We start from the raw sequence: 25,094 nt of genomic DNA on the forward strand, positions 1-25,094 counted from the left end.
AACCTTGTGTGGGATTCATTAATCATTTCAAAAATAGGAATATAGCAATATTCATTTTTCTAGAGTAGACTATGATATAAATGAAAATAATATCTTATGTTATTGTCTATAAATATATGCTATAGTAATGAAATGTCTGCACACGCACAGACTGTAAACACCTGGAGAATCAGAATCTTTATTTCAGACCTATATGTAATAAATGTTAATAAAGATAAATAAATGAATATGAAATAAAAAAAAGAAAGACATTATATTCAAATGATGAGAAATATTGATCATTCCCTGTTTGAAACTCAGTAGGAGGTAACACATGCTTATTAAGTCCAACCCCTATTTAGCTGATTGTATATATCTGTTTTGATTATACAGTCTAATATATACATAGACATTATCCATAAATAAATTTACATTTTTTTTTATTTTACCACGTGTGACCTTAAAAATAATGAATGTTTGTGCTACAACCCTTGTTAACTATACTTAAGCACCCTTATTTCTATTTTGTATGACATGGTGTACTTTTGTAAATGGTAACCCAAATCTCCACATAGTAACTCAAGTATGATAAAAACCAGTGAACTACATCAGGTATGCAATGATCTTTGGGGAGTATATAAATGATTATATACATATCATCCTTTATATAAATTCACTCCCAACATAGTCCTCACAAAGGGGAAAATATGTGTTTTTGTATGAGGCTGTAAATAAGTTAATTTATGACTGAAGATGAACATTTTAAAATTGGGGACTGACTAACTTTTAAAGCCATCTTCAAATAGCCACTCAAGAAACTAAACTCTTTCCAAAAAAAGCGCCACTACCATGAAAAAATAATATAACTCTAACAATTTATACATTAATAATAAACCATAAAGTATGTTTTTTTCTGTTTACAGCAAGCCTCTCACTTTTGGTAAAGACTCAGATGTTATTAGTGTGAATAGTTGCTTGAGTGGCACGTTTACCAGTCTGGTCACGTCTTATTTGGATGGATGGGCAGATATGATGATGTCCTTTATGAAATAAAAATGTTGCATCCACCATAAATATTTTTTCTCCAGTCAATTAAACCTTTAAATGAAACATAACCCATAACGCTTACAATAATGTGAAAGTTTAGTGGACACCAAACTCTGTTGTCCTTGTTAAATGTAGGTAATCGGGATATGGTCATATGATTTGGACCCAGTGGCGCTCCGTAGAACGATTTCAGGCAGGTTTCAGTTAAATTATTTCAGATAAATACTGCTTTACTATTGTTTTCTTTGTGTCGAAGTCTATTCTGGCATGTCTAACAAAGTCTAAAAAAATCCTTATTTGTTCTTTTTTTGTGCATTTAGAACCTAAATAACTTGAGAAGCAGAGAGACGAGAGAGCACAAACGAAACCGGAAGTAACTATGGGTTACTTCTCTCGCCTTTTAGCTTGTCTTCGGTCTAACCACGCGGAGAGAGGAAAACTTCCCATAATTCTTTGCTCAGCATGGCTGCCTCCTGTTGTCGGCGTGTGTGTAAACAGTTGTAACATTAGCTAAAAGAAAGAAAGAAAAACAAAGTGCAGTTTTCATGAGTCTTTTAAGCCGCACACAGATCTCTGGAAATCCGCTCTTTTCTTATCAAGCGACGAGGCCAAGATGAAGATCAAATCCAAGTCTTCGTATCACAAATCTGAGAACACCTTCAGGGTAAGAGCCCACAAACACTGCGGCGTGTTAATAGTACAGCAGCAAAGACAGAGCTGGGGAAAAGCTAGTTTGGTATGACTCTGTCACATTTAGAATAATTTGTGTACCATCTGCAGCACGTTTAAAGTCATGTGATCTGGGTTTGTTTTGTTTGTTTGTTTGTTTTTGTCTTTTTTAAGTTTCTCACATTTGCTGAAAGACTCGCCAACGTCAACATCAACGTGATCCATCGCATTGACAGAACTGGATCTTACGCTGAGGTTTGGAATCAAAATGTTCCGCTTCTTATTACGAACACCACTCTCATCCATTCATCTGTGTCTTACTGGTGAGGACTGTTTTGCTCTCTTTGCAGGAAGTAGAAACATACTTCTCTGAAGGACTGACAAAATGGAGGGACCTCAACTTGACAGAACATTTCAGTATGTATAAGGAAACATGAAGTATCCCATACTCAGGGGGAGCTTGTGTGTTAGTATTTTATTGAAGAGATTTGCACACAAAGCTAATACTTTTCCTTCACAGCCACGTTTCTGAAAGAGGTTTCCAACAAGAGCCAGTCATTCAACATGCTGGTTTTCCATCAGAAGTCCATCGTAGAATCTCTGAAAACCCACCTGGCCGTCCAAAACAGTCTGGCCTACCAACCCCTGCTAGAGTAAGAAGTATTTTATGTTATTTTTTGTAGCTGTAGGCTTGCATAGAATCATCAGGCTGCAATCTAAGCGCCTAATTTCTTCCTCCAGCCTCGTGGTGCAGCTGGCCAGAGACCTGCAGACCGACTTTTACCCCCACTTCCCAGATTTCTTCCTTCTGATCACCTCACTGCTGGACACAAAGGACACAGAGCTCCTGGAGTGGAGTTTCACCTGCCTCTCCTACCTCTACAAGTACCTGTGGAGGCTTATGGTGAAGGACATGACCAATATCTACAGGTGAGGCATTACATAAAGTCAGAGGGGCGAGTGATTTTTATTTTTTAATGAAATTTGAGATAATCAGGAATCTATTTTTAAGACTTAAAACGACCTAAGGAGCTAGTTTTGGGAAGCAAAGTGGGTGAAAATGGGTGTATGCTTTGTAATTTGACCCTAGAAGTGCTCTGGTTTTCCTTCTGCATCCTTCGCAGGTTACTTGTGTTACTAGAGATCAGATGCACATATGATGGTTAAATGTGAAACCTCTTTCCACCCCACAGTTTGTATAGCAGCCTGCTGGCACACAAGAAGGAGCACATCCGCATGTTTGCAGCAGAAAGCTTCTCCTTTTTGATGCGAAAGGTTGGTGATTTGGGTTCATGTCTCCACTTCTTGTCACTTTTGATTTACTTGTCATCTGCTGCGATACATTTCCATTGAACATCTTCTATTATTATAGACGGTTCTTGTACAGCGCTTTTCTCCTGTCCACTCAGCACTTATTTCTACCTCTAAGTGCACCTTTATCTAACACTCACACACATTCACACGCCGATGTACTTGTTGGGAGGGACTTGGGTTAGCATCTTTCCCAAGGATAGGTTGGCATGCAGACTGGAGCATCCAGGGATCGAGCTGCCAAACTTCTGATTACCGATGACCTGCGCTAACTCCTGAGCTTGTAGCAGTTTCTTTCCTTCTACTGTATTTCTTTATTTGTTGTCGTTTTCCCCGATGAACTGGTGTATCACTTTGTCTGCAGGTTCCAGATCTCGATGCTCTGCTCACCCACGTGTTCTCCGACCTAGAGGAGCACCCTGAGAAGGTGGAGGGAACGGGCCAGCTGCTGTTTGAGATGTGCAAAGGAGTGCGAAACATGTTCCACTCCTGTGCTGCTAATGTGAGTTAACAGAGTGACTGCGCGGGATGGACGTCACTTAGGTTGAATTAAGCACTTTTAGGTGTTGTTTATATAACCTGATGTGTTAAGCAACCTTTTTATCTTTCCAGGCTTTCTCTGTGGCATTGCGTAAGCTTGGCCCAACAATGAGCCGTGGAGTCTCTCTCCCGTGGACCTCTGTTAGGGACGCTCTGGATCACATGGCCCAGGCAGCAGCCGATCACGTGGACAGAGAACACATGCTGGTTTTGTGGGAGTCCCTCCAGGTAAGGCTGGACTCTATTTTGTGTCTTTTCTGCGCCTTTTTCACGTGTTTTGATGGCGCCGTGTCCTCTTCTTAAGGCCAGCATGTCGGAGGTGCTGGATATTATGGAGGCAAAGGGGAAAGACGCAGACCCGGCAACAGAGCAGCTGGAGAGCCTTCTGTTCATTCTGCACACCCTGGCATCCCACAAGGGTGGAGCCAAGATTACCAAACCGGAGTCTGTCTGCCAGGTGAGAGGAGAATCTAAGAGATTGAATTATATATAGAAATGCGAGAAATTCCATGGATTATGTGCGGGCATATGAAGGTGGCGTCTCATGGTACGATCTCGTCCTCGCAGACGGTGTTGAGGCTGATTCAGAGCTCGTCTCTGTCAGCTTCCTGCTCCCGTCTTCTTCTCCAGATCACATCCTCTCTGCTCCTCGGGGAGAACGTCAACCTGCCAAACTCACTCATCCAAGAGACTGTGCAAAAGGTTTGTGCATGTAAAGATGGGTTTTTTGCGTCTGGTGTCACAGTGTGCGTAAGGACTGCATTATAAACACGACCAGAAAGAGAAAGTTGCCCGTTGCTTACGTGCAGACTTTCTGGAAATCTTCTTTATTAGATATTTCGGAGCACTGTGGGGCACGATCTGATTCTGGAGTTCACCAAAGAGATGTTCACCATGAAACAGTTTGAGCAGGTGAGTTCACTTTTTATTTTCCTCTGTTTCTTTTAAATCTCGCGGACTAACTGGCTTCCTCCTCTGCTGTCCTCCAGCTCTTCCTCCCCACCCTGCTGCGCTTCACCACAGGGCTGTTCAACCAAGGTGATGCCCTCTCTCACCACAGCAGCCTGGATGTGCTGGTCAGTCTCATCCTCGCTAAAGCTCCGCCCCCCACAGATGGCTCCATGGCCTTTGAAACCTACCCACTGCTTTTCACCGGTCAGACAACAGGGTGAGATTCTACGGTGAAATGTTATTTTCTACTGTTGTCGTGTCATTTTCCACGAGGTAAATCTGTTTTCTCCTCCAGCAGAGTGTTTAGCAGGAAGGAGGAAATTCAGCGGAGCCATGCGGAGTCAGAGACACTAGCTGTGCCTGAGCTGGTGCTGTCAATGATCAAAATTCCCGATGAGCCGGACCAACCTGTCAGTAACCTCTCGCTGCCGTGGGCTGCACTTGTACTGCTGCCTCATCTCAGGTAACTCCTCCCTGCAGGCAGACTCCTTTTGGTCACGTGTGCAACAGCATTGGTCAAAATGAGGAGGTGGTCAGGAGAGAGCTACAACAGTGAGTGTCTACAGGCATTTGTAAAGCGTCTTAGAGGCTCTGTCATGGTTTGGGGCTTTTGTCAGCCAGTGCTGTTGGGATCTTGTCAAAATTGATAGAAATATGAACACAGAAGCACATCAGTCATGGATTGGCCTCCCCTGGAGCTCGAAGCTCAACGTTGTTTAAGTCATCTTAACCGAGAACAAAACAAAAGGCAGCCAACATCCAGAGAAGATGCCTGGAGAGGATTAGTTTTGGTCCTGCATTGTAGTTTCATACATTCCTTTTTCTCCTGTCTGTTCAATGCGTAAAACTGGCTTCTGTCTGGCTTTTGTGCTGGGAGCCTGTAGTTTGGACAAAGGTTGCTGTGAGCTAACTTTACTAGTTGTGGCTCAAAGTTGCTGCTGCCAGGGAGCAGAAGTGAGGCATTCAGGAGCCAGGGATCCATCACTTCCTCTGGATTTTCATGGCAAACCCGACCCGAGTGCTTAAAATAAAAACCGACCACACCTCAGAGGCAACCCAGAGCAGCGGTCCCCACCTTTTTTGCGCCACGGACCAGTTTATGTCCGTCAGTATTTTCACGAACCGGCCTTTAAGGTGTCGCAGATAAATATAACAAAATAAAACCAGTACCAAAAAACAAGAAGATTTAGTCGGCGTTGGGGGCCCCTGACCCAGAGAGTTGGGGAAAGTTTCAGTTTTTTCTTTGTCAGCTTACAGTGTATTCATACACAGGCAAAAAAAGAGAGAAACATGTTAAATGTTAATATTTACACTCTTTTGCTTCAGGCCTCTGGCTCCAGCCGCTGTCGTACCTGATGTGACAGCTTTCCTAAACCGCCTCCTGTGTGAGATCGAGGCAGAGAAACTAGGGAAAGGTTTGTGATTATTTGTGTGGTTGGTTTTTTATTAACACAAATGTTTTCATTTGGTTGCAGTTTCATACGGCTCAGTGGGGTAATTAACAAGTACATCCAGAGCAAATAAAATAAGGACTGGAATTAATCATTTACCAACAAGTTAGAATGACTGGTTGTGATTTTAGTTATTTTTTAAAAGTCTGAGTTAACCTTAAACTTCATGTCTGGGATTTCTACAACCCTAAATTTGGGCACCAAAACAAAAACAGATTAAATGAAGGAAAAAATTAAAATACTTTATATATTTAATCTCCCAAAATTTAATGAGGTTTTCCCCAAAACTGGTGAGGGGTGAAAAAGTGAACAATGATTTTTTTAAAATTGCAAATTGAGTGACTCCTTTCTTTCCTGTCCTCTCTCCAGCTGCTCTGTTCGTAGCCAGGCAAGCCCTGAGCTGCCTCCTGTCTCTGGACAGCTCTGCCCAGCTTCTCTCACTGGTCACGGTGGAAAAAGTCAACTCGATCCTACAGTAAGCTCTGCGTGTGCGACCTAAAACACATTTAGCACCCTTTCTCTGTTGCCGAATGAGTTTCCATCTATTGCATCAGATCAAAACACCTTTCAACAACCTGTAACCGCTGTCGTCGTGATTGTCACAGGAAATTTCCCACAGACCTGTCAGCTCTGCTGCTAGCAGACTTGTACTACACCCGTCTGTCACTCAGTGGGGTTTCAGAGCACCTATCCCACAATGCCTTGCTTGAACTCTACCAGATGCTGTACTGCAACCTCTCGTCCAACATTTCTAAGGTTTGTGCCAGATCACGGGACATTTCAGAATAGTTTAAAGACCAAATTTTCCCCCCTTAAAGTTAAGATATCTCACAACCTGAAGGCGCTGGTGGTTTGGGTGTTGGTGAAAACAGACATATTTAAACACAGTTTTGTTCTTTTTTTAAAATTCAGATTCGTCTGCTGACTCTGAGGCTCTTCTCTCAGTTCGATGCAGAGCTCCCTCCACAGACTGAGGTACAACACCCGCAGATTCTCATTAAACACATTTAAAGTTTGGAGTTATTGGAAATGTTGTTCGACTGTCTTCGTCCAGGGTGAGGATAATGTGGAGGTGCAGTCGGTGTTCGCAGTGTGTCTGCAGGCGCAGTTGGTGCCGGCTTCAGTGCACGACTACAGAGAGAAGCTGCTTCACCTCCGGAAGCTGAGACACGACCTGGTGCCGCGCAGCCTGCCCCGCGGACCTCCTGGCACCATCCAGCAGGTGTGGAGAAGAGCAGTGATGAAAGCATGACAGGATGAATAATGATGCGTGTTCTTTATCATGTGATAAGTTTTTTTTTTTATTGTTGCAGAGAGTATAAATACAGTATGTTGGCATATATAATAATGTTACGGTGGCCCTGAGAGGCCAAATGGGCCGCAACTTAAGAAACACCAGCAATAAGATAAACGCTGCAAAAGCACAAAAACACAACGGAAATAGGAAAAAACAGTTTTCCAAAAGCACAAGGGAAGTGTTTCTGGGGAGACAGTAACCCTGACGGACCAGTTGTAGAGGATTCATCGGTTTTATGAGCAAAGTAAAGATGAGAGGCAAGTGTGTTAGCCTAACTATTAGCCTAAAAATCCATCATCAGCATTATGTGAATGATGTGATTAAAACACACTTACCTAGCATGTTTTGGTTCCTGCAACTGGTCCGTCAGATTATTGTCTCCCCAGAAACACTTCCCTTGTGCTTTTGGAAAACAGTTTTTTCTATTTCTGTTTTCTTTTTTCCTGTTTCCGCTGTGTTTTGTGTGCTTTTGCAGCGTTTATCTTATTGCTGGTGTTTTCTTAAGTTGCAGTCCGTTTGGCCTCTCAGAGCCACCGTATAATGTAGTTACAGAGAAGTTATACGAGTCCCGTTTATTTTTAGATGCTTGGGTGGATAACCTTCCTCTTGTTTGACTTCAGGTTCCTCTGCGGTACCTCATTGCAATGCTGTTTGTGAACTTCAGGCCACTGTGGGACCCAGTCATTGAACTTATTGTGTGAGTGTAAAATAATCACGCTTGTTTATACTTCAAGAACCATGTACGTTCCATCATCTATGCTCCAGTCTTGTTACTTGGGCCTTTCTAAATGAGTATGCTGCTATCGAATGCTGGGGATTTGCTCTAAGCTGGCCTTTCTGTCAAATTACAGACATTTGTCTGCATTTCCTTTAAAACTACATTGACACTTTGAGGTATCCATGGAAAACATTTGGCGTAAATGGGTTTCTGTCTTTCCTCGTTGCAGGAGCCATGCCAGAGGCATGGACAACAAGGACTTCTGGATGGTGTACCATGAACATCTGGAGATGGTGGCCGGGCTGGCAGGTAAGGCTGTTTGGTACTTGTGTCACAGCATGTAATTATAATGGCATTTATTTACCTATGAATCCCTTGAACTGCCAAAAACACGTTAAAAGGGAATTCTGCTTTCTGCATGTAACAGAGAAGGAATTGGAAGAAGAAGAAGACGATGATGATGAAGAAAAGCTCAGTGTTCAGAGCGAGCCAGGCTGTGATGTCATTGAAAGCGGGGATGTGGGGACTCTTTTCCTAGAGCAGCTGAAATTGGCCTCCGACCCCAGTGAAAGGACAGACTTCACTAACTTCCGCAGTTTACTGTGGCGCGCTATGGCCCAGTTTACCGACAGAGTGGAGCCACGCAGCCGGGAACTGACCCCGCTGCTGCTCAGGTTTATCAGGTCAGTGTCAGCTGATTGACCATTTTCCTTAAATTCCATCATAAGAATATGTTCTGTTATCTGATCTTAAACTCGGCGCTTGTTTGCAGGAATGAGTTTTATCTCACAGACCTGCTGGTGGCGCCCACTCAGGACCTGAGGAAGAGAAGCGATGCTGCCCTGGAGGATAAATCAGGGATGACTGAGCACATGGAAAAAGGGGAAGAGGAGGAGGAGGCAGAGGAAGGAAGCAAACAGCTGAGGAAGTCCCTTCCAAGAAGAGCAACGGCCAAGTAAGAAATATTTGTAATACTGCTGTCCTCAAAGCGATGACGTTGTTTTCAGGGTTCTGATTTGCAAGCTGTTTTTGATTTTACCATAATTGTTTTACCCACGTTATTGCTCTGATGTCAAAGCGATAGCTGCTTTATTATTTGTAGTTACTAGTGTCATGTCTGGTTTCCATTTTCACTTTAGACTTCATGTAAAGTGTGTTTAAGGTATTTAACTGCACAGCATTCAATTTATTTGTTGGATAATTGTCTAAAAATATCTCCCAAAAAGCCACCTAAGTTCCTTGTTATTAGAGACCACTCTCCTAGATTTCACCTTGATGTGGTTTAAAAGAGCAAGTTATAAAAATACATTTCTCTCCAGGTTTTATGGGGTTAAAAGTGACCAAGAGACCAAAAATGTGTTTGCACCAAACCTTTATCAGATGTTATTTCTGCTTTGACGTTTGGCATTTTACCATGGAAGTCTATGTGGATCGAGTCTCTTTTGGATTCAGCCTCAAGTGGCCAATCAGGGAACTGCAGCTTTTGCCACAATTTCTTTTTTTTTTCTTTTTTCTTTTTTTTTTTTTTAGCTCTATGGGTTACCAGTTCAATTTAATTCAGCTTTATTTTTATAATTCCAAATCACAAAAACAGTTGCCATCTGGGGCTTTAGACTCTACAATAATAGAGAGAAAACCCCAGCAATCACACTTCCCCCCTATGAACAAGTACTAGGTGACAGTGGGAAGGAAAAACTCGCTTTTAACAGGAAAGAGCCTCCAGCAGACTCAGGGAGGGGCGGCCATGTGTTGCAAGTGCTTGGGCATGGGGGTAGTTTTTACCCAGTGTGCAGAATTAAATAAAGACTTCATAGAATAGAATAGAATTCAACTTTATTGTCATTGCACATGCACAGGTACAGTGCAACGAAATGCAGTTTGCATCCATCCAGAAGTGCTTTAGTGATATAGATATATTACAATATATATTAGCAATAATAAAGATATGTGAGTATATTACAGAAATGGGTCTATTATGGTATGTTATAATGTACACGGTATGAAGTATGTTCATCAACTTATATGTACCAGAAAACTTTCATTTTTTAAATAAAACTTTGATATAACTATAATATAATTCTAGTGTATTGTACAGTAAGTAGAAGAACATAATGAACTGAATTTGTCTTTTGTTTCTCAGACAGCTCATCGCTCATCTGAAAGTATTTGCCAAGTTCACCAACCCTCGAGCTCTCTATCTGGAAAGCAGCCTCCGTGAGCTCTATAATCAGGTAGTGCCCAAGTCTGTAGCACACCCTGTCCTTAAAACATACGAGTTGTTCCCTTACTCGAGTCATTTTTGAGGCAGTTGCTATTTTCTTGCAGTTGTATCACAGATTTCTTCTCTTATCTATCTGTTGTTCAGCTGCTCACCCATCAGGATCAGCAGATTCAGCAAGTGGCCCTGGAGTGTGTCATCACGTACAAGGACCCCAACATAGTTCCGTACAAGTAAGGAAACTACCTTAATCACCTCAGGAGACGGAGAGGACGTGATTACAGTGCAATTTCTCTTTGGCAGCAGCTCTCTCTCCCTCCGTCTCTTCTTCAGTGGTTTTATTGTTAAGGCTCTTATCATCAGCCCTCTGTGGTTACAGATGTAGGAATGCTGAGTTCCACCTCCGTGCTGTTTCTGTCTGACATTATGTTCTCTGCTGTCTGTTATCAAGATATCCATTTACCACACATTCAGCCAAGCTGCAGACAGACGGTCTGATCCAGGGGCCGTTAGCATTACAGACACGTGTGTGTGTGTGTGTGTTGCTTTGTTCAGGATCAGCCTGACACACTGAGCTGCTTTCAGAGTCTTAATTACATTATTTTGTAGATGGAATTCTTATTCTTTCATATGACACATGTATTGTTTGTGCTTATGAAACTTATTACAATATGGAGAAGATATTTTAGCAAAGGTTCTGCAACACCTTTACAGAGTGATTAGACCTGCGTGTGTGTGTTTGCATTTTTTCAGGGAGAATCTTGAGAGGCTATTGGATGACAAACACTTCAAAGAGGAAATCGTCCATTTCAACATCTCTGAGGAGACCGGAGTGGTTGATGCTTCCCACAGAGGCAAACTTATACCGCTGCTCATGAGGTACTGTACAAGTTCCACTGTAAAGGTAGAGGCAGCATAAGCATGCATGAGCAATATCATCATTTTAATTTACCACACAACAACAACAAAGAGAAGGTGTTTTGCCCAAAACTTCTGACTCTTGCACAGTATTTTTACTTGGTTGTTAAATAAGGTTACATATTGCGTTTTTAGTTCATAGATGAACTCTGGTGTCCTCGAGAAAAAGAGGATGTTGCTTTTGTTCAGATTCTGGCTGTTGGTCTGATAACCTCCAGTTACTGAACATTTCTTCTGTGTTTTGCTTTTTTAATAGTGCGTCTGATAGCAATTACAGGGAACAAGCTTCTTGTTCTGCATTACATCCGTCCAGTGTTTTACATAAATCAGTATGATCACAGCTTCATGCTGTGGATTTGTGGAGAAGTAGTAAAACATTTTTACTACCTTTAACTTTCATTTCTACATTTATTTTGGCTTTAAGGGGAAAATTTCTTTCAGATAATCCCGTATTTTATCGTAAGTTTGTACAGCTCAGTGTTGTGTTGTGTACGACGCAGGATCCTGTTTGGTCGTCTGCGCTCCAAAGCAGGCAGCAAGTTTCAGGGGAAGGCGAGCGCTACCTACCGGTCCTCCATCATTCTACGCTTCCTGGCAGGATGTCAGGCTGAGGAGCTGGAGATGTTCATTGACCTGCTTTTTGAGTCAGTCAGCCATCACTGCCAAGGTAGGATATGAAAACGTCACAAGTAATTTATAAAAACAGACAGAGTGTCAACGGGTAGCAATTAATCCGAGTCAGTTTGTGGTAAAATGTGCATCTTGTCTGCAACGCATCGCTTTGTAGTGAGGGACTTGATTCAACTGGTGCATTCCTACATAAAAGGAAGGTTGCAGAGTGCCTGCATCTATTTACAGTTTATATATACATTTTCTATGTTTGTAGAACGGCAACAGATGCTCGACTTTTAAGGCTTTATTAGAAACAGATGCCATGTAGTTTTGTTGAGAGCCCGAAGTAATATTGGACAACATTGTTGCACATTATCAGATAATCCAAGCGAGATCATCTAGCAAAGTGCTTCCACAGACTATTTGGGTACAACAGGCACTCGCAGAGAGCTGCAAACCAATATTTCATTCATCGTTTCCTCCTCCTGTGTCCTCAGGTTCATGTCTGGCTGCAGTTCAGAGGGCGGTAGCAGAGACCGACCTGTGTGCTGTCCTGCCGCTGGGCCGTCTTCACAGCCTGCTGAACACTATAAATGTGGTGATCCAGAAACTGGGCCACCTCATCCACGTCTACCTGCCCAAAGTGCTGCAGATCCTAGTGTGTGTCACAGCATCCGTGTCCACCATTTTGGACCAGAGAGAACAGGTAATCAGAATTATTCTTTCAGGGTTGAAGTTGTTTAATAGTCCTAACACTTTTTAACAGTCCTTATTACTTTCTGTAAAACATAAAAATAAAGAAGTTCGTATCTGCTTCCTCAGCTGCGAGCAGGCTGCGTCAATCCTCTGAAGAACCTGAGGAGACTCGGGATCCTGAGGATCCTGGACTTCTTCAATTGCTTCGACACCTACAGCTTCAGGCCGGATGAGATTGATGCTGTCTTTGAGGCAGCGGTCTGGCCTCAGGTCAGAGAAAGATTTTTGTATTCTTACTGAGTATTTCTTTACTTTGTCCCGGCTTTCTGATGAGTTTAAATTTGTTTTTTATATGCAGGTGCGCCGTCTCCCAGCAGAGAGCACCTACTCCCCCACCCCTCTGCTGAAACTTATCCATGTGTGGTCCAAAGATGCCAGGTCAGCATCCTTCACAAATGTTTCTGAGTGTCGGCTGAAAGCTTCATCCAGGCTTAGTAAAGCGTGCTCAAAGATATATTTTTTTTACCGTCTCAGGTACTTCCCCCTCCTTGCCAAGCAGAAGCCGGACCACCCAGAGTGCGACATCCTTCTAAATGTCTTCGCCCTCCTCTCAGCTAAGAAAGTATCTCCAGCAACCATCGCAGTAGTAATGGACATAGCCGAGTATTTGGCAACAGCTGCAGACTTTGTTGCCTCAGAAACTGAGACGGAGCTCAGTGTCAACGGCTGTGTGTTTCCACAGCCTGCAGAGGGAGCTCTCATCGCAGCAGGTTAGCAGATCGTGACAGGAATTTGATGGCGTTATTTTTGTGCTTCTATTCAGAGCGCATGTAAAAAAAGTTTGCAAGCACAAATGTTGCATTTTGAGGAGAAAATTATTTTGCGTGAAGAAAAGTTTAATTTGAGCAAACAAAATTAATTTCCGCGTGCAAGAAATGCATTTCAGTGTTTGCTATTATCCATATACACACATATACACACACAATAACAGCCCCTCTCGCTCAGTTGTTGCCACAAAACTAACCAATCACAGACTGGCAAAAATTCTGATTGGCTGTTACAGTCTCCGATCAGCTCGCTAGCTACTGCATTCCGGAAAGACGGTCCAAAATGTAGCTAAGTCAATTTTTTGGTTAATATGTTTAATTATTTTATTTTAAAGTATTCTAATTTTTTTAAGAGGATTGTTAGTTTTAATCTAGTTTAAACCCAACCACTCCACTGGACTTAGCTACATTCTAGGATGTAGAATAGGATTCATTTCCCTCTGCTGCTGATCACCGTTAAACGTGCACATGTTGTATCCTCCAGATTCACTTACTCAAGGCTCCAGATTGCTGCTGCCTCACATTCCCACGCTGCTGCGCTACTTCAGCGGAATTGTACGCAACACAGACAGACTCAAGAAGAAGAAGTTCAGGGCACAGGTGGCCAAAGAGCTCAACATCCTGTCCAAGTGAGTTGAATGTCAAGTGACTCATTTTGGGTTGAGATAAAGGTTATGATTATGATTGTGGTTGTGGTTATCGTTATACACGCGGTTGACTCTTCCCCAGCTAACAGTAGGATGTGTTACTCTCTCGCTGCCAGGGTCAGCCGATTCGTGAGCAGCAAGGAGCAGAGCTCGATGCTTATCAGCCTGCTGCTTCCTTACCTCCAGAAAGGCAACAAATCACAAGTAAGACTTACAACTGAGTTTGTTGAACCTTGAAATTACAGTCATTTAACAATCTGTAGTAATTAATTAATTAATTTATAAAAACTTTTACATAAAAGCCAGAGTTTTGCAGTGTTATGGTGTGTGCTCGAGAAGTTCCGCTCAAGATAAACTTTGTTTCAGGAGACAGAAATCGACCTCCTGGCCACCATACAGAACCTGCTGAGACAGTGTGACAAGCCCTCCGCCTTCCTCCGGCCGCTCAGCAAACTCTTCTCCATCATTCACAACAAGCTGCCAAGGCAGGCCCTCACCAACGTCTTCAAGGTACAGCAGAGAACTAATGCAGCGTTATGCTGTCTGGAACTTATAATATAGGCATGGTGAGATCAACCATCAGCCTGTGGACAGATGCAAAGCAGGCCAGAGCACTTAATCTCACCATTTTCTCCACCACAGTCCTGTTAGCCACTGTGTTGAAATGTGTTTGGCTTTGGGTTATTTTTATTTATTTATTTATTCTTATTCATATCGGGGGGAGGTGGATGACTGTATTTGAAGTTACCAGCTAAGAGTAAATGATACTCAGCAAAAATAAAATAAAAATTCGACTACTTTTCCAGTTCACTGCACACCTAGCTAGCTAGCTGCTATAGCGGCCATGTGTTGGCTCCCGCCTGTCGTTCTGTCCCTATTTAGGCCTAATTTTAAGCCTTAGTTGAAAGAGGTGCATTATGTAAAAATTCAACACCCTGTCGGCTGTTATGAACTGAGAATTTTGTACCAGACATGTGAGTTGGTGAATTTATCATGAGAGTCTATGGGGATTGACTGGTTTTTTAGAGTCAGCCTCAAGTGGTCATTCAAGGAACTGCAGGTCTTTAAATTTCTTCTTGTTTTCACTTAGCTACACCGCACTGAATATCCTTTATGTTAGCTAAACTGTTCTGTGACAGTGCATCAAGCCACATAAAATAAAAAGAGAGATGTGTTCACTCCTGTACAACATTAGCTGTGGGAATTATTGTATGTCGTTACACTGGGTGTCCAAAAATAGCATAAAACAATGGTGTGAAACATAAGGCCTGGGGGCCAGAAGTGGCCCGGCACTGGAAAATGTGAAGGGGGAAATCAAATTTGAACTTTGAACTGTATTTTCACAAGTTTTGCAGATTTTTCTACTGATACAGAACTTTCCCATAACCATTCATACTACACTAATGTAATCCAGTAATAGATTTCTGTAATTTTAAATGTTTACTGCTTACAGTTTAAGCCGGTATTCCTTCATTGTGTAGAAAGTACTGCTGAAACTGCACTTCTTTTTCTAATAATAAAATATCTCAGGGATCGAATTTGTAGTTAAGCTTTTGTATACTGACAGAAAGTGGAGTTTGACCAGTCTGGTGGGCTGTATGTGGCCTGCGATGGCCAGTGTAAATGAAGAAAAATAACCAAAATAGCAAATAACCAATGTTCTTATAAAAAACAGTTAAAAGAAAGTTGTTATTAGTTTTTGTAGCCCTTTTAATTGACTCCTCCTGTGCGCTGCTCTGTTCTCAGACTCTGTCGGATCTGGACCCTTCACTCACATACATCACTGACTTGGCAACAAAGGTGAGATGACTGTGATGAGGAACATTAGAGAGGAAATAATGTCCAACTTTTCTACAGGTCTGAACTGTAACCTCTGCCGTCATGTTCAGTCTGGGTCACGATACAAAGAGCAGCAGCTAACGGGCTTTTCCTGTGCTCACCTTTGCAGCTGAACGCGTTTGACAGTCGACACTTGGATGAGATCCATTTTGACGTGCGTCTGACGGCGTTCCAAGACGCCACCAGACGAGTTAAAGGCATGCAGACTCTGGACCTGGACTACATCAGCACTGTCATGCACAATTGTTTCCACACCTATGAGGTAAATAAATATTCACTGTTACACTTTAGAAGTTGTTTACCTTCAGGATAAACATTTCATTGGCTGATGTTTTGCTTCTATTCTCATCTCGCTCCTCCGATGCAGATCGGGGACATGTCACTGGGAGACAACGCCACCTTGTGTCTGTCTGCAGTGATCGCCCAGCTGGCAGCGGTCGGGCCCGGAGAACAGATCTACAGGGACGTGGTGCAACACATCATCCTGGACGCTGTGCACAAGGGCCTCCGCAGCAAAACGGAGGTAACAGCTGTAACTATGGTTACCGCTTTCTTGTTTCTGTCAAATGACACAGATGCTGTGAAGCCACTAAACTCACTTGCTCACTCTGTTGTGCTTCTTTATCTTTCAAGAGTGTGCAGCATGAGTATACAACCATACTGGCCTGCCTGGTGAAGACCTTTCCTTCCAAGAAAGAGTTTAGAGACCTGGTGCAGCTCGCCAACTACAGCGACCCCGAGTCTGACTTCTTTGAGCATATGAAGCACATCCAGGTAAAAGAGGGAACACAAAAGCTCACACTTCTGCCTTCTCCTCCTCCTTTATCCCACTGATCACCTTTTCTCTCTGTTCAGATCCACCGTCGGGGTCGTGCCCTGAGGAAGCTCGCCAAACAGCTGACCGAGGGTACGGTGCTGTTGACGCCTCGTTCCCTCCAGAACTACATCATGCCGTACGCCATGACGGCCCTGCTGGACGAAAAGATGCTGAAGGTTACTTGATTGTGGTTTCATTTTAAAAGTTAAGGACGTATTTTTTTCCTTTTTCTTTGTGTCTAAAATCTTTCCTCTTTCTCCTCCTTCCATACTGCAGCATGAGAACATGATATCAGCATCGGTGGAGGTGGTGGGCGCGGTATGTCGCAGGCTCACCTGGTCCAAATACCTCTACTACCTCAAGCAGTTCGTCCACATCCTGCAGACAGCGCAGGCTGAACAGAAACTGGCTGTCAGGTAAGGTTGCATATATTTGTAATCTGAGTATATCTTTTTTGTCTTTTCTTTTTACACTACCTGTTGTTCTGCTTTACTTGCTCCAGTTTGCTGGTCACAGTCTTGGAGGCTTTCCATTTTGACCACCAGACCCTCAGCAGAGAAATGGAAGCCGCCAAAGCCAGAGAGGGTGAGCGGCTCTGGGGGGTGACATGAATTTTCTTGACTAACTACATGAATAAATGAAGTAAAGAAATATAAATGTGTGTCTTTGGGAAGCTGGGAGTGTGGAAATCAACGCAGACGACGAGAACGTAGCTGCGGATGACGAATCTGACGCGAGCGACGATGAGGAAGCGATGGAAGTCGATGGTAATGCTTCCACTGATGTCACCATGGAAATGGAGGAAGCTCCTGCCACTAAAGTCAAGGCGCAGGCAGCTCCTAAATTATCCACGGCAGTGAGTGGACTGCCGCAGAGCGCGGAGGAGTTGGAGTCTCTGATTGGTTTGATCCATCAGACTGTTAATGAGAGCGTCCTGCCCCGTCTCCACAAGTGTCTCAATGCAAAGGTACGATGCACACGAACGTGTGGATGTGTTGGTAGTTTTTCTAAAAACCTTCAGGAGCAGAGTGTTGGTGATAATGTGTGGGTTTCCTCCAGGTGAAGCGTGACGAGGAGCACAAGGTAGTGAAGTCAAAGGATGTGAAAGACGAGGAGGTGGTGCGGATACCAATCGCCTTCGCCATGGTCAAACTAATGCAGACGCTGCCTCCGCACGTCATGGAGGTCAACCTCCCCGGGTACGCAGCCGTGTGTCCATAAGCACAAAAAAGATCATCTGCTGTGTATTTCAAACCTTAGACAGTAATATGACATCCGATTGATTATTTCTGCTTCTGTTACAGGATTCTGATCAAGATTTGTGTTCTGCTGAGGAACCGTTTCCAGGAGATCCGTGACGTGGCAAGGGGAACTCTGGTGAAGATAATCGAGACTTTAGGCTGCAGATACCTGCAGTACCTGCTCAAAGAGATGCAAGGCGTTCTGGTCAAGGGATACCAGGTAGGAACACACACGCAACAATGCAGTCCTGCAAACATCAATAAATGCTTCAGGTCACCTTAGCTTTAATATAGCGCACGCATCATGCAGCAGTATGTGCTTAAAAGAGTACCTCAAGTAGAAGTATGCCAACATAAGTACAAGTAAGTAAAACGTGATAAAAGAGCGTGACAGTTATGTTTTTATGTGCATGCTCAGACTTGTATGAGTACATGTAATTGAGCTAACCCTAGACAGGAAATATAATCTAATGTTACAGTTGATGTCATAACAGTAGAAACCTTTGTTGACATGAGGCAAACCTGATCAGCCTAATATTTGTCTGTTTTTGTCCCTCCTCCATCCAGCTCCACGTGTTAACATTCACAGTGTACCAGCTGCTCTCAGCTCTCACTCCAACCCTAAAGAGTGGAGACCTGGACCCCTGCATGAACATGCTCATTGATGTAAGCTTGACGTCTTTCAGGAACATTTTTTCTTTTTACTTTTTTGTGTTTATATTAATCTCTGTCCCCCTATTACACTCTCCTCCTCTCTGTTATTGTTGCTCCACTGACCAGATCTTCAATAACGAGCTGTTTGGGACGGTCGCCGAGGAGAAGGAAGTGAAGGGTATCGTTTCCAAGCTGATGGAGGCCCGCCACAGTAAGAGCATGGACTCGTACGAGCTACTGGCACAATTCTGCAGCAAGGAGAGCATCACCAAGCTCATACTGCCCCTGAAGGAGGTGAGGAGGGGTTTGAACTTAGAAACAGAAGATAATTGGTAATCAGTCACAGTGGCAGATAATATTTCCAAGTGGCCAACAAGATTTTTTGTTTGTTTTTTGTCAGTTTTAAGATTACCCTGACAGGATGAAGATGCATCTAAATGTGCCAAATAATGAATTATTGACTGATTGTCAGGTTATCAAATATAAAATGTAAAAAAATATTTTAAAAATCAATAATTATAAAAAAGCTAAAAATAAAGATGGTTACATTCGGTTCCAGCAGACTTATTGACATGAAATATTTGGCAATCAGGCGCTACTGATCACATAAATCATGTTTCTTGCCTTTACTAAGACTTTGATTAATGTACAAACACAAGGTTACCTGCCTAGCTAAATACCCTTTGTGAAGGCCTCTAATAATGACTTTTTTTTACAATTAGTTTTCTGTTATAACTTATCTGCACTCCAGTAATGTTTTCGGGATGAAATCACCTGAGCTCTTTTTCTTCTTTTTAACTTATAGCTTTTAAAATCTCTAAAATCTATTATTAAGTAACAAAGTAATTAAGTAACAACTTTAAACACAAAAACATATAAACAATAATCATAGCTAGTACTTACATGGAGTTTACAAAAAATTGCAAAGCATTTCTTAACATCAGTGAAGTAACAGCCCTACTGTGTGGCTAGTTTAGCTTCATTAAAAATGCTATCTAACATACTTGAATTGTCAGCTAGTTAGCTACCTAGGGTAGTTAGCTAACTAGCTGCTGGATTGAATTAAATATAACCATATATTTAATACACATCCGTTTTATATAACTCTTGTACATAAATAAATTTTGTTAGCTGTTTTAGCTAGCTAGCGTCTTTAACATTACTTAATAGTATTTCTTTCTTAATTTTTAAGTCCATGTTTTCTTTCGTTAGCAACAACATTTTTAACTAAATTGTTAATTATTAACAACAAAATTCATACGTCGAACAAAATGCCGTTGTCGATACAAATTTTGGTGAAATTTGGTGACGGGTATATTACGCACGTATATAACTTTTATTCTAACGTTTATTTTTCTCAAACCAGATCTTGGAGGCTACATCGAGTTTGAAGGTGTGTAATCGGGTGGCTGCAGTACTGCGGCGACTGGTCTCAGGTCTGCTTGTCAACAGCGGCATGACTTCGCAAGACATCCTTCTGCTGAGCCATGGCCTTGTCAGCCAGAGCCTGCCACTTCTAACAAAAAGAGACTGGTACACACACACACACACACACACACACACACACACACACACACACAGTCTAATATCAGAGTGCAATAAATTATTTCTAATATTTTGTCCAATTTCCTGCCTATGTCATGTTTGCTTGTAGGGACAAAGCATCAGCTAAGCCTCCCCCAGATCCCAGACTGCCCCCTCCCAGCTGTCTGCTCCTGCCTCCCACTCCAAAGAGAGGAGGTCAGAAAGCTCCCGTCAGCAGCCGCACCAACATGCACATCCTGGTGGATGCCGGCCTCAAGGTGCGCTTTCTCCAACAATACGAATGATCTCTGTAACATGGCACCCTGTACTTTTATCTCAAGAAGGAATAAATGTGTGTTAATGTGTGCACGTGTCTAATGCTCAGCTGCTCCACCTGAGTTTGAAGAAATCCAAAGTGACATCATCCGATCCCTCAGTCCTGGAAATGCTGGATCCTTTTGTGCACTTGTTGCTCACCTGCCTCGACTCCATGCATGTCAAGGTACCAACACTTACCTGGGCATCTTTTTATTTCGTTTATCATGGATTGCTTAAATAAACCTCCATCAACCTCTGCTTGTGTCCCTCTCAGGTGATCACAGAGGCTCTGATAGCGTTCACTTGGCTGTTAAAGTTCCCTCTGCCAGCAGTAGAGCAGAACGCTGGGCAGCTGACCAAGCAGCTCTTTGTCCTGCTGAAGGATTACTCCAAGGCTGGAGCCGCCCGCGGGGAGAACTACCACCTGGTCCAGAACTGCTTCAAGGTATAAAATGCATCGTACTCTTTAAAGTGAGGTTTAAAGATGATCGAGAATGAGGTAACATGTTTTCTTTTTCCTAGGCCATGACAGTTCTGGTGAAGAATGTGAAAACCAACAGCATCTCTGAGACGCAGCTGCAGGTGCTTCTGGGATACGCCGAGGAGGACATCTACGACCAGTCTCGCCAGGCTACTGCCTTCGGTCTGCTCAAGGTAAACCAGTGGAGCTGTAGTCAGAAACATTTCTAATGTAATGTGCGGTGTGCTTACGTGTGTGTGTGTGTGTGTACACTCCAGGCAATTCTGTCCAGGAAGCTCGTTGTTCCCGAGATGGAGGAGGTGATGAAAAAAGTGGCCAAGTTGTCGGTTACTGGCAGCAACGCTATGATCAGAATCCACTGTCGACAGGTACAAACTCCTTTTCTGCTTTCACACCGACTCATTGGCAGACTCTCAGGTGCAGCTTCTAAATGATGTTTTTATGTGGTGCAGATCTATCTGAAGTACCTGCTGGACTACCCGCTGGGGAAGAAGCTGAAACTACACCTGGAGTTTGTGGTGGCACAGCTGCGCTATGAGCAAGACACGGGCAGGGAGTCAGTGCTGGAGATGCTGGCATACATCTTCCAGACTTTCCCTCAGGTGTGTAAAAATATACAAAATAATAGAAACGGCATACTCTGCAGGATAATGAAATCCAGCCGCACTGCACATTCACAACATCGGTCCTGTTGTCAAACATTGCTTCTTCTTTTCTCTCCCTCCCATTCAGAAAATTCTCTTGGGGCACAGCGCTCTGTTCTTTGCCCCGCTTGCTCTTGTTGTGGTCAACGATGACTCGGCGCGGTGCAAGAAGATGGCAGCCATGGCCATCAAGACTCTGCTCACACAGTTGGACTCGAACAACCAGAACACGCTGTTCTCCATTGTCAGCACTTGGCTGAATGCAGAAAAGGTACATACAAAAACGCTTTACTGGTTTGGAACTCATTTGCTCTTCATACGTGCTTTATTTCTTGGTGGAATAGTTTCCAGTTCTTAGCTGAGAGGAGTGGCCCTCGCTGCGGTCTTCAGTTGCTGTAACCGATCTGCTTCATTGTTAGACATGTGCGTTCAGAAATGCTCTTTTGCATTTTGGTTGTGTTTTTATGAGTGACTGTTTCCTTCCCATCTGTTCAAAGCACTCTGGCCGTTCTCCTGAAACAGGATGTTTTATGTTTATCGGATTATTCTCTGTAAACCCTGTCGGTGGTTGTGTGACCAGCAGCTTCCGAAATACTCAAACCATCCCTTCTCGCACCAATAACCACGCCACGTTACTTAAATCATCTTTCCTCCCCATTCTCATGCTCAGTTTGAATTTCAGCGGGTTGTCTTGACCATGACTACATCCCCAAATATGTGGAGTTGCTGCCATGTGATTGGCTGATTAGATATTTGAATTAATGAGAAGTTGAGCCGGTGTACCTAAAGTGGCCCGTGATTGTATAGATTTTTGCAGGGGAACAGTTTTACAGTTTGCTTGTTTTTTAGTTAAAGTGAACCGTTATAATAGATAATTTTTAACGTTTTGTTTATATTTTATAGTGTAGTAATGTCAAAATTAGTGCAGTCAGCGTTATTAACGCGGCTAATCCCCGCTAGCGAGTTAACGCGGATCGCCCCATTTAGCCCTCGCATGCGGTGATCCGCGTTAACTCGCTAACGGGGATTTGCCTCGTGAATGCGGTTATGGCGTTAACGTCCTATTAACGAGATTAACGCTAACAGCACTAGTCAAAATTTATGAAGGGCCAAAATCCACAATAAATCATTCATCGGTCACATTTATTTACTATAAGCAGTTAGGAGATGGTTACATAACTGACTGGTTGATGTAATTTGTTTAATTGTGCATGTAGTGGCTACATTTGGAAATAGTGACATTAAATTAATAAGCTGCATGAAAGATTACATTTCTTCAACAGAAAAACAAACTTGATGCACTTATGTCTTGTGTCAATTATTTATTTATTCAACATTTGGCAGTTTTGGCCCTCCATATATTAAAGGTCCTATTACAAAATCTGTCCTTGTATAAACTGAGAAATGTTCTCCTTCCCAGGTCAGCCTGCGGCGTCTCGGGGCACAGATATGCGGCCTGTTCGTGGAGGTGGAGGAGGAGAAATTTTCCCGTCGACTGGAGGACCTGCTGCCGTTGCTGGAGAAGGAGATCGACCCCGACAACTATGAAGATGTGAGTCATCACACAGGGAGGAGCAGAAGTGCGATTGAAGGCAGTGAGTTCAGAATAAATGATTAATTTGTAACCTTCTCTTTCAGATCGAAGAGGAGCAGGAGGAGAAAGGAGCTGACAGGCTGCTCTTCAGTTATCTGACTCTCCTCACTAAGCTGAGCAAACACTGTGGATTCCTGGAGCTCAGCAAGCCTAGTGACACACTCCGGAACATCTGGGGTAAAGAGCGCACATGCATCACCTCGCCGTTACTGACAAATGCATTCTGCACATGCTCATTAAAACATGTCTTTGCCTTATTTTAGGTCACATCGAAGCCCACCTGCGGTACCCTCACTGCTGGGTGTGGCTAACGGCCTCACAGCTTTTCGGCCAGCTGTTTGCAGCTCACCGGGCAGAGCAGCTGGTCGCCGTTTGGAGAGGCGAAGGAGATGCTTCATCAGAGTTGGCAGCCACCGACTTTATCACCTGCAACCTGGATAAGAAGGTAGAGCCAAGATGCTTGTTTTTGTTTTTTTCCCCTCTTGCAGCAGACTTCATTTCTGCATCTTATATTTTAAATGAAATCTTCTTTCCCTTTGTTTTCTGAAATCTAGATGAGAGAGTTGGCGCTGTCTTTTTGCTATCAGCTGCAGTCCAAGTACCTGGACACGGCGTCAGGAGAGCAGGTGCGCAAACCCCACCGAGCCACACACCTGCCTTCCTGCACCTCATACATTTAAAGATCAGCTCATACAGGTGTTTGGCTAACAGAGGCGCTTCTGCTTCACCCACAGGTGATCAAGAACTTGCTGTTCGTCGGCAAGGTGATCTACCTCATTTCCCCCGAGTCCCAAATCATAACTCCTCAGGAAGAAGAGAAAGAGGGAGAGGATGAGCAAATGGAGAATGGTGATGAGGGAGATGAAGAAGAGGAGGAGAGAGAGGAAGAGGGAAAAGAAGAGGAGGAGGAGGAGGAAGAAGATGACAAAGAAGACAGGCCTCCTTCCCTGCTGTGGCTGATGAAGAAGCTGTCTCTGATGGCAAAGAGAGAAGCTGCATATGCTCCCAAAGTTCCCCTCAAGGTAAACTTAGAAACACTTGTCTTGTTTTTTTTAAACCCAGTGATGATTTGAAGTGCCCGTAATGTGACACTGTTTGTCCTTCACTGTGATTTCTCTCAGAGAACGTGCGTGTTTAAGTTCCTGGGAGCAATGGCCATGGACTTGGGGAAAGAACGGCTCGCCCCGTATTTGACCACAATAATCACGCCACTGTACAGAGAGCTGGACAGCACATACGCAGACCAGGGTAACTGCTCTGAACCAGTGTTGCCAAGAATAAAAAAAAACCATCCTGACAAAAAGTGTTAGATACACCGAATGACCCCTGTTGTCTCCTAATCTCTGATCCAGATCCCACACTGAAGAACCTTGCTCAGGAGCTCATCGAGCTGATGAAGAAACATGTGGGCCTGGAGAGATTCTCCCTGGCCTTCTCTGCCGTCCAGAAGGAATTCTCACAGAGACGAGCGGCACGCAAACAACACAGAGCCATGCAGGTATGATAGACATCGCAATGAGACACACACGAGAAACAGCTTTAATTTGCCATCGATCGTCCTCACAATTTCTCCTCCGGTCTCTGCAGGCGGTCGCAAACCCAGACATCGCTGCAAAGAAGAAGCTGAAGAAGCACAAGAACAAAATCGAAGCCAAAAAGAGGAAGATCGAGTTCCTCCGGCCTGGATATAAAGCCAAGAAGCAGCGAAGCCACGCGCTCAAAGACCTGGCCATGGTGCAGTGAGCCGAGGACGCTAGGAGGGGATGAAAGCTAGGCCAGCTGATGCAGAACAGACTCAAAAGGAAGCATGGATAAGAGTATACCCAGAATCCTGTGGGCTTCCGATTCAACTTAACACAAAAGACCAAACAGAAGCTTGACTGTGTGTACAGAGCAAGGACGCTGTGGAAAAACCCAGAATTAACGTCTGTTACACGTCACGGCGCAGCACTCATTCATGTGAATTGCAAAGCTGGAATCTATTTTATATCTTCTTGCTGTGAACAGGCTACAGTTTTGCCCCAATTTCTATCCCGTGCAGTTAAATGTACATGTATTTGTAATTAAAAAAGATCCATCTGTTTATTGTCATGTCTAATGT

At 43.4% G+C, this 25,094-nt stretch overlaps 1 protein-coding gene across 2 annotated transcripts; it reads left to right on the forward strand.

Moving 5' to 3' along the window:
• The first annotated feature begins 1,440 nt into the window (after positions 1-1,440).
• Positions 1,441-25,074, forward strand: utp20 (UTP20 small subunit processome component). 2 transcript variants are annotated; one of them, XM_082509622.1, is made up of 61 exons: positions 1,441-1,690; positions 1,870-1,950; positions 2,046-2,112; positions 2,216-2,348; positions 2,437-2,625; positions 2,889-2,970; positions 3,371-3,508; positions 3,619-3,774; positions 3,851-4,003; positions 4,114-4,248; positions 4,381-4,458; positions 4,536-4,714; positions 4,793-4,960; positions 5,824-5,912; positions 6,318-6,423; positions 6,554-6,704; positions 6,861-6,923; positions 7,003-7,170; positions 7,866-7,942; positions 8,193-8,272; positions 8,391-8,646; positions 8,736-8,918; positions 10,104-10,194; positions 10,329-10,414; positions 10,935-11,060; positions 11,600-11,766; positions 12,209-12,417; positions 12,534-12,677; positions 12,766-12,845; positions 12,942-13,177; positions 13,719-13,863; positions 13,998-14,085; positions 14,248-14,391; positions 15,628-15,681; positions 15,830-15,982; positions 16,088-16,243; positions 16,354-16,494; positions 16,576-16,713; positions 16,814-16,953; positions 17,040-17,122; positions 17,212-17,504; positions 17,597-17,736; positions 17,842-17,998; positions 18,346-18,444; positions 18,559-18,726; positions 19,799-19,965; positions 20,087-20,234; positions 20,342-20,458; positions 20,549-20,719; positions 20,797-20,928; positions 21,013-21,123; positions 21,208-21,357; positions 21,488-21,670; positions 22,820-22,951; positions 23,038-23,170; positions 23,257-23,438; positions 23,548-23,619; positions 23,728-24,015; positions 24,115-24,241; positions 24,346-24,491; positions 24,581-25,074. In XM_082509622.1, the coding sequence occupies exons 1-61, from the start codon at positions 1,640-1,642 to the stop codon at positions 24,734-24,736; spliced, it is 8,436 nt and encodes a 2,811-aa protein (XP_082365748.1). In that variant the 5' UTR covers positions 1,441-1,639; the 3' UTR covers positions 24,737-25,074. The 2 variants fall into 2 exon arrangements, with proteins under 2 accessions (XP_082365748.1, XP_082365749.1); XM_082509623.1 differs by having other exon boundaries at positions 4,796-4,960.
• Positions 25,075-25,094: the final 20 nt, after the last annotated feature.

The sequence above is a fragment of the Aulonocara stuartgranti genome, assembly GCF_965226115.1.
Source record: "Aulonocara stuartgranti genome assembly, chromosome: 17".
Lineage (NCBI taxonomy): Eukaryota > Metazoa > Chordata > Actinopteri > Cichliformes > Cichlidae > Aulonocara > Aulonocara stuartgranti.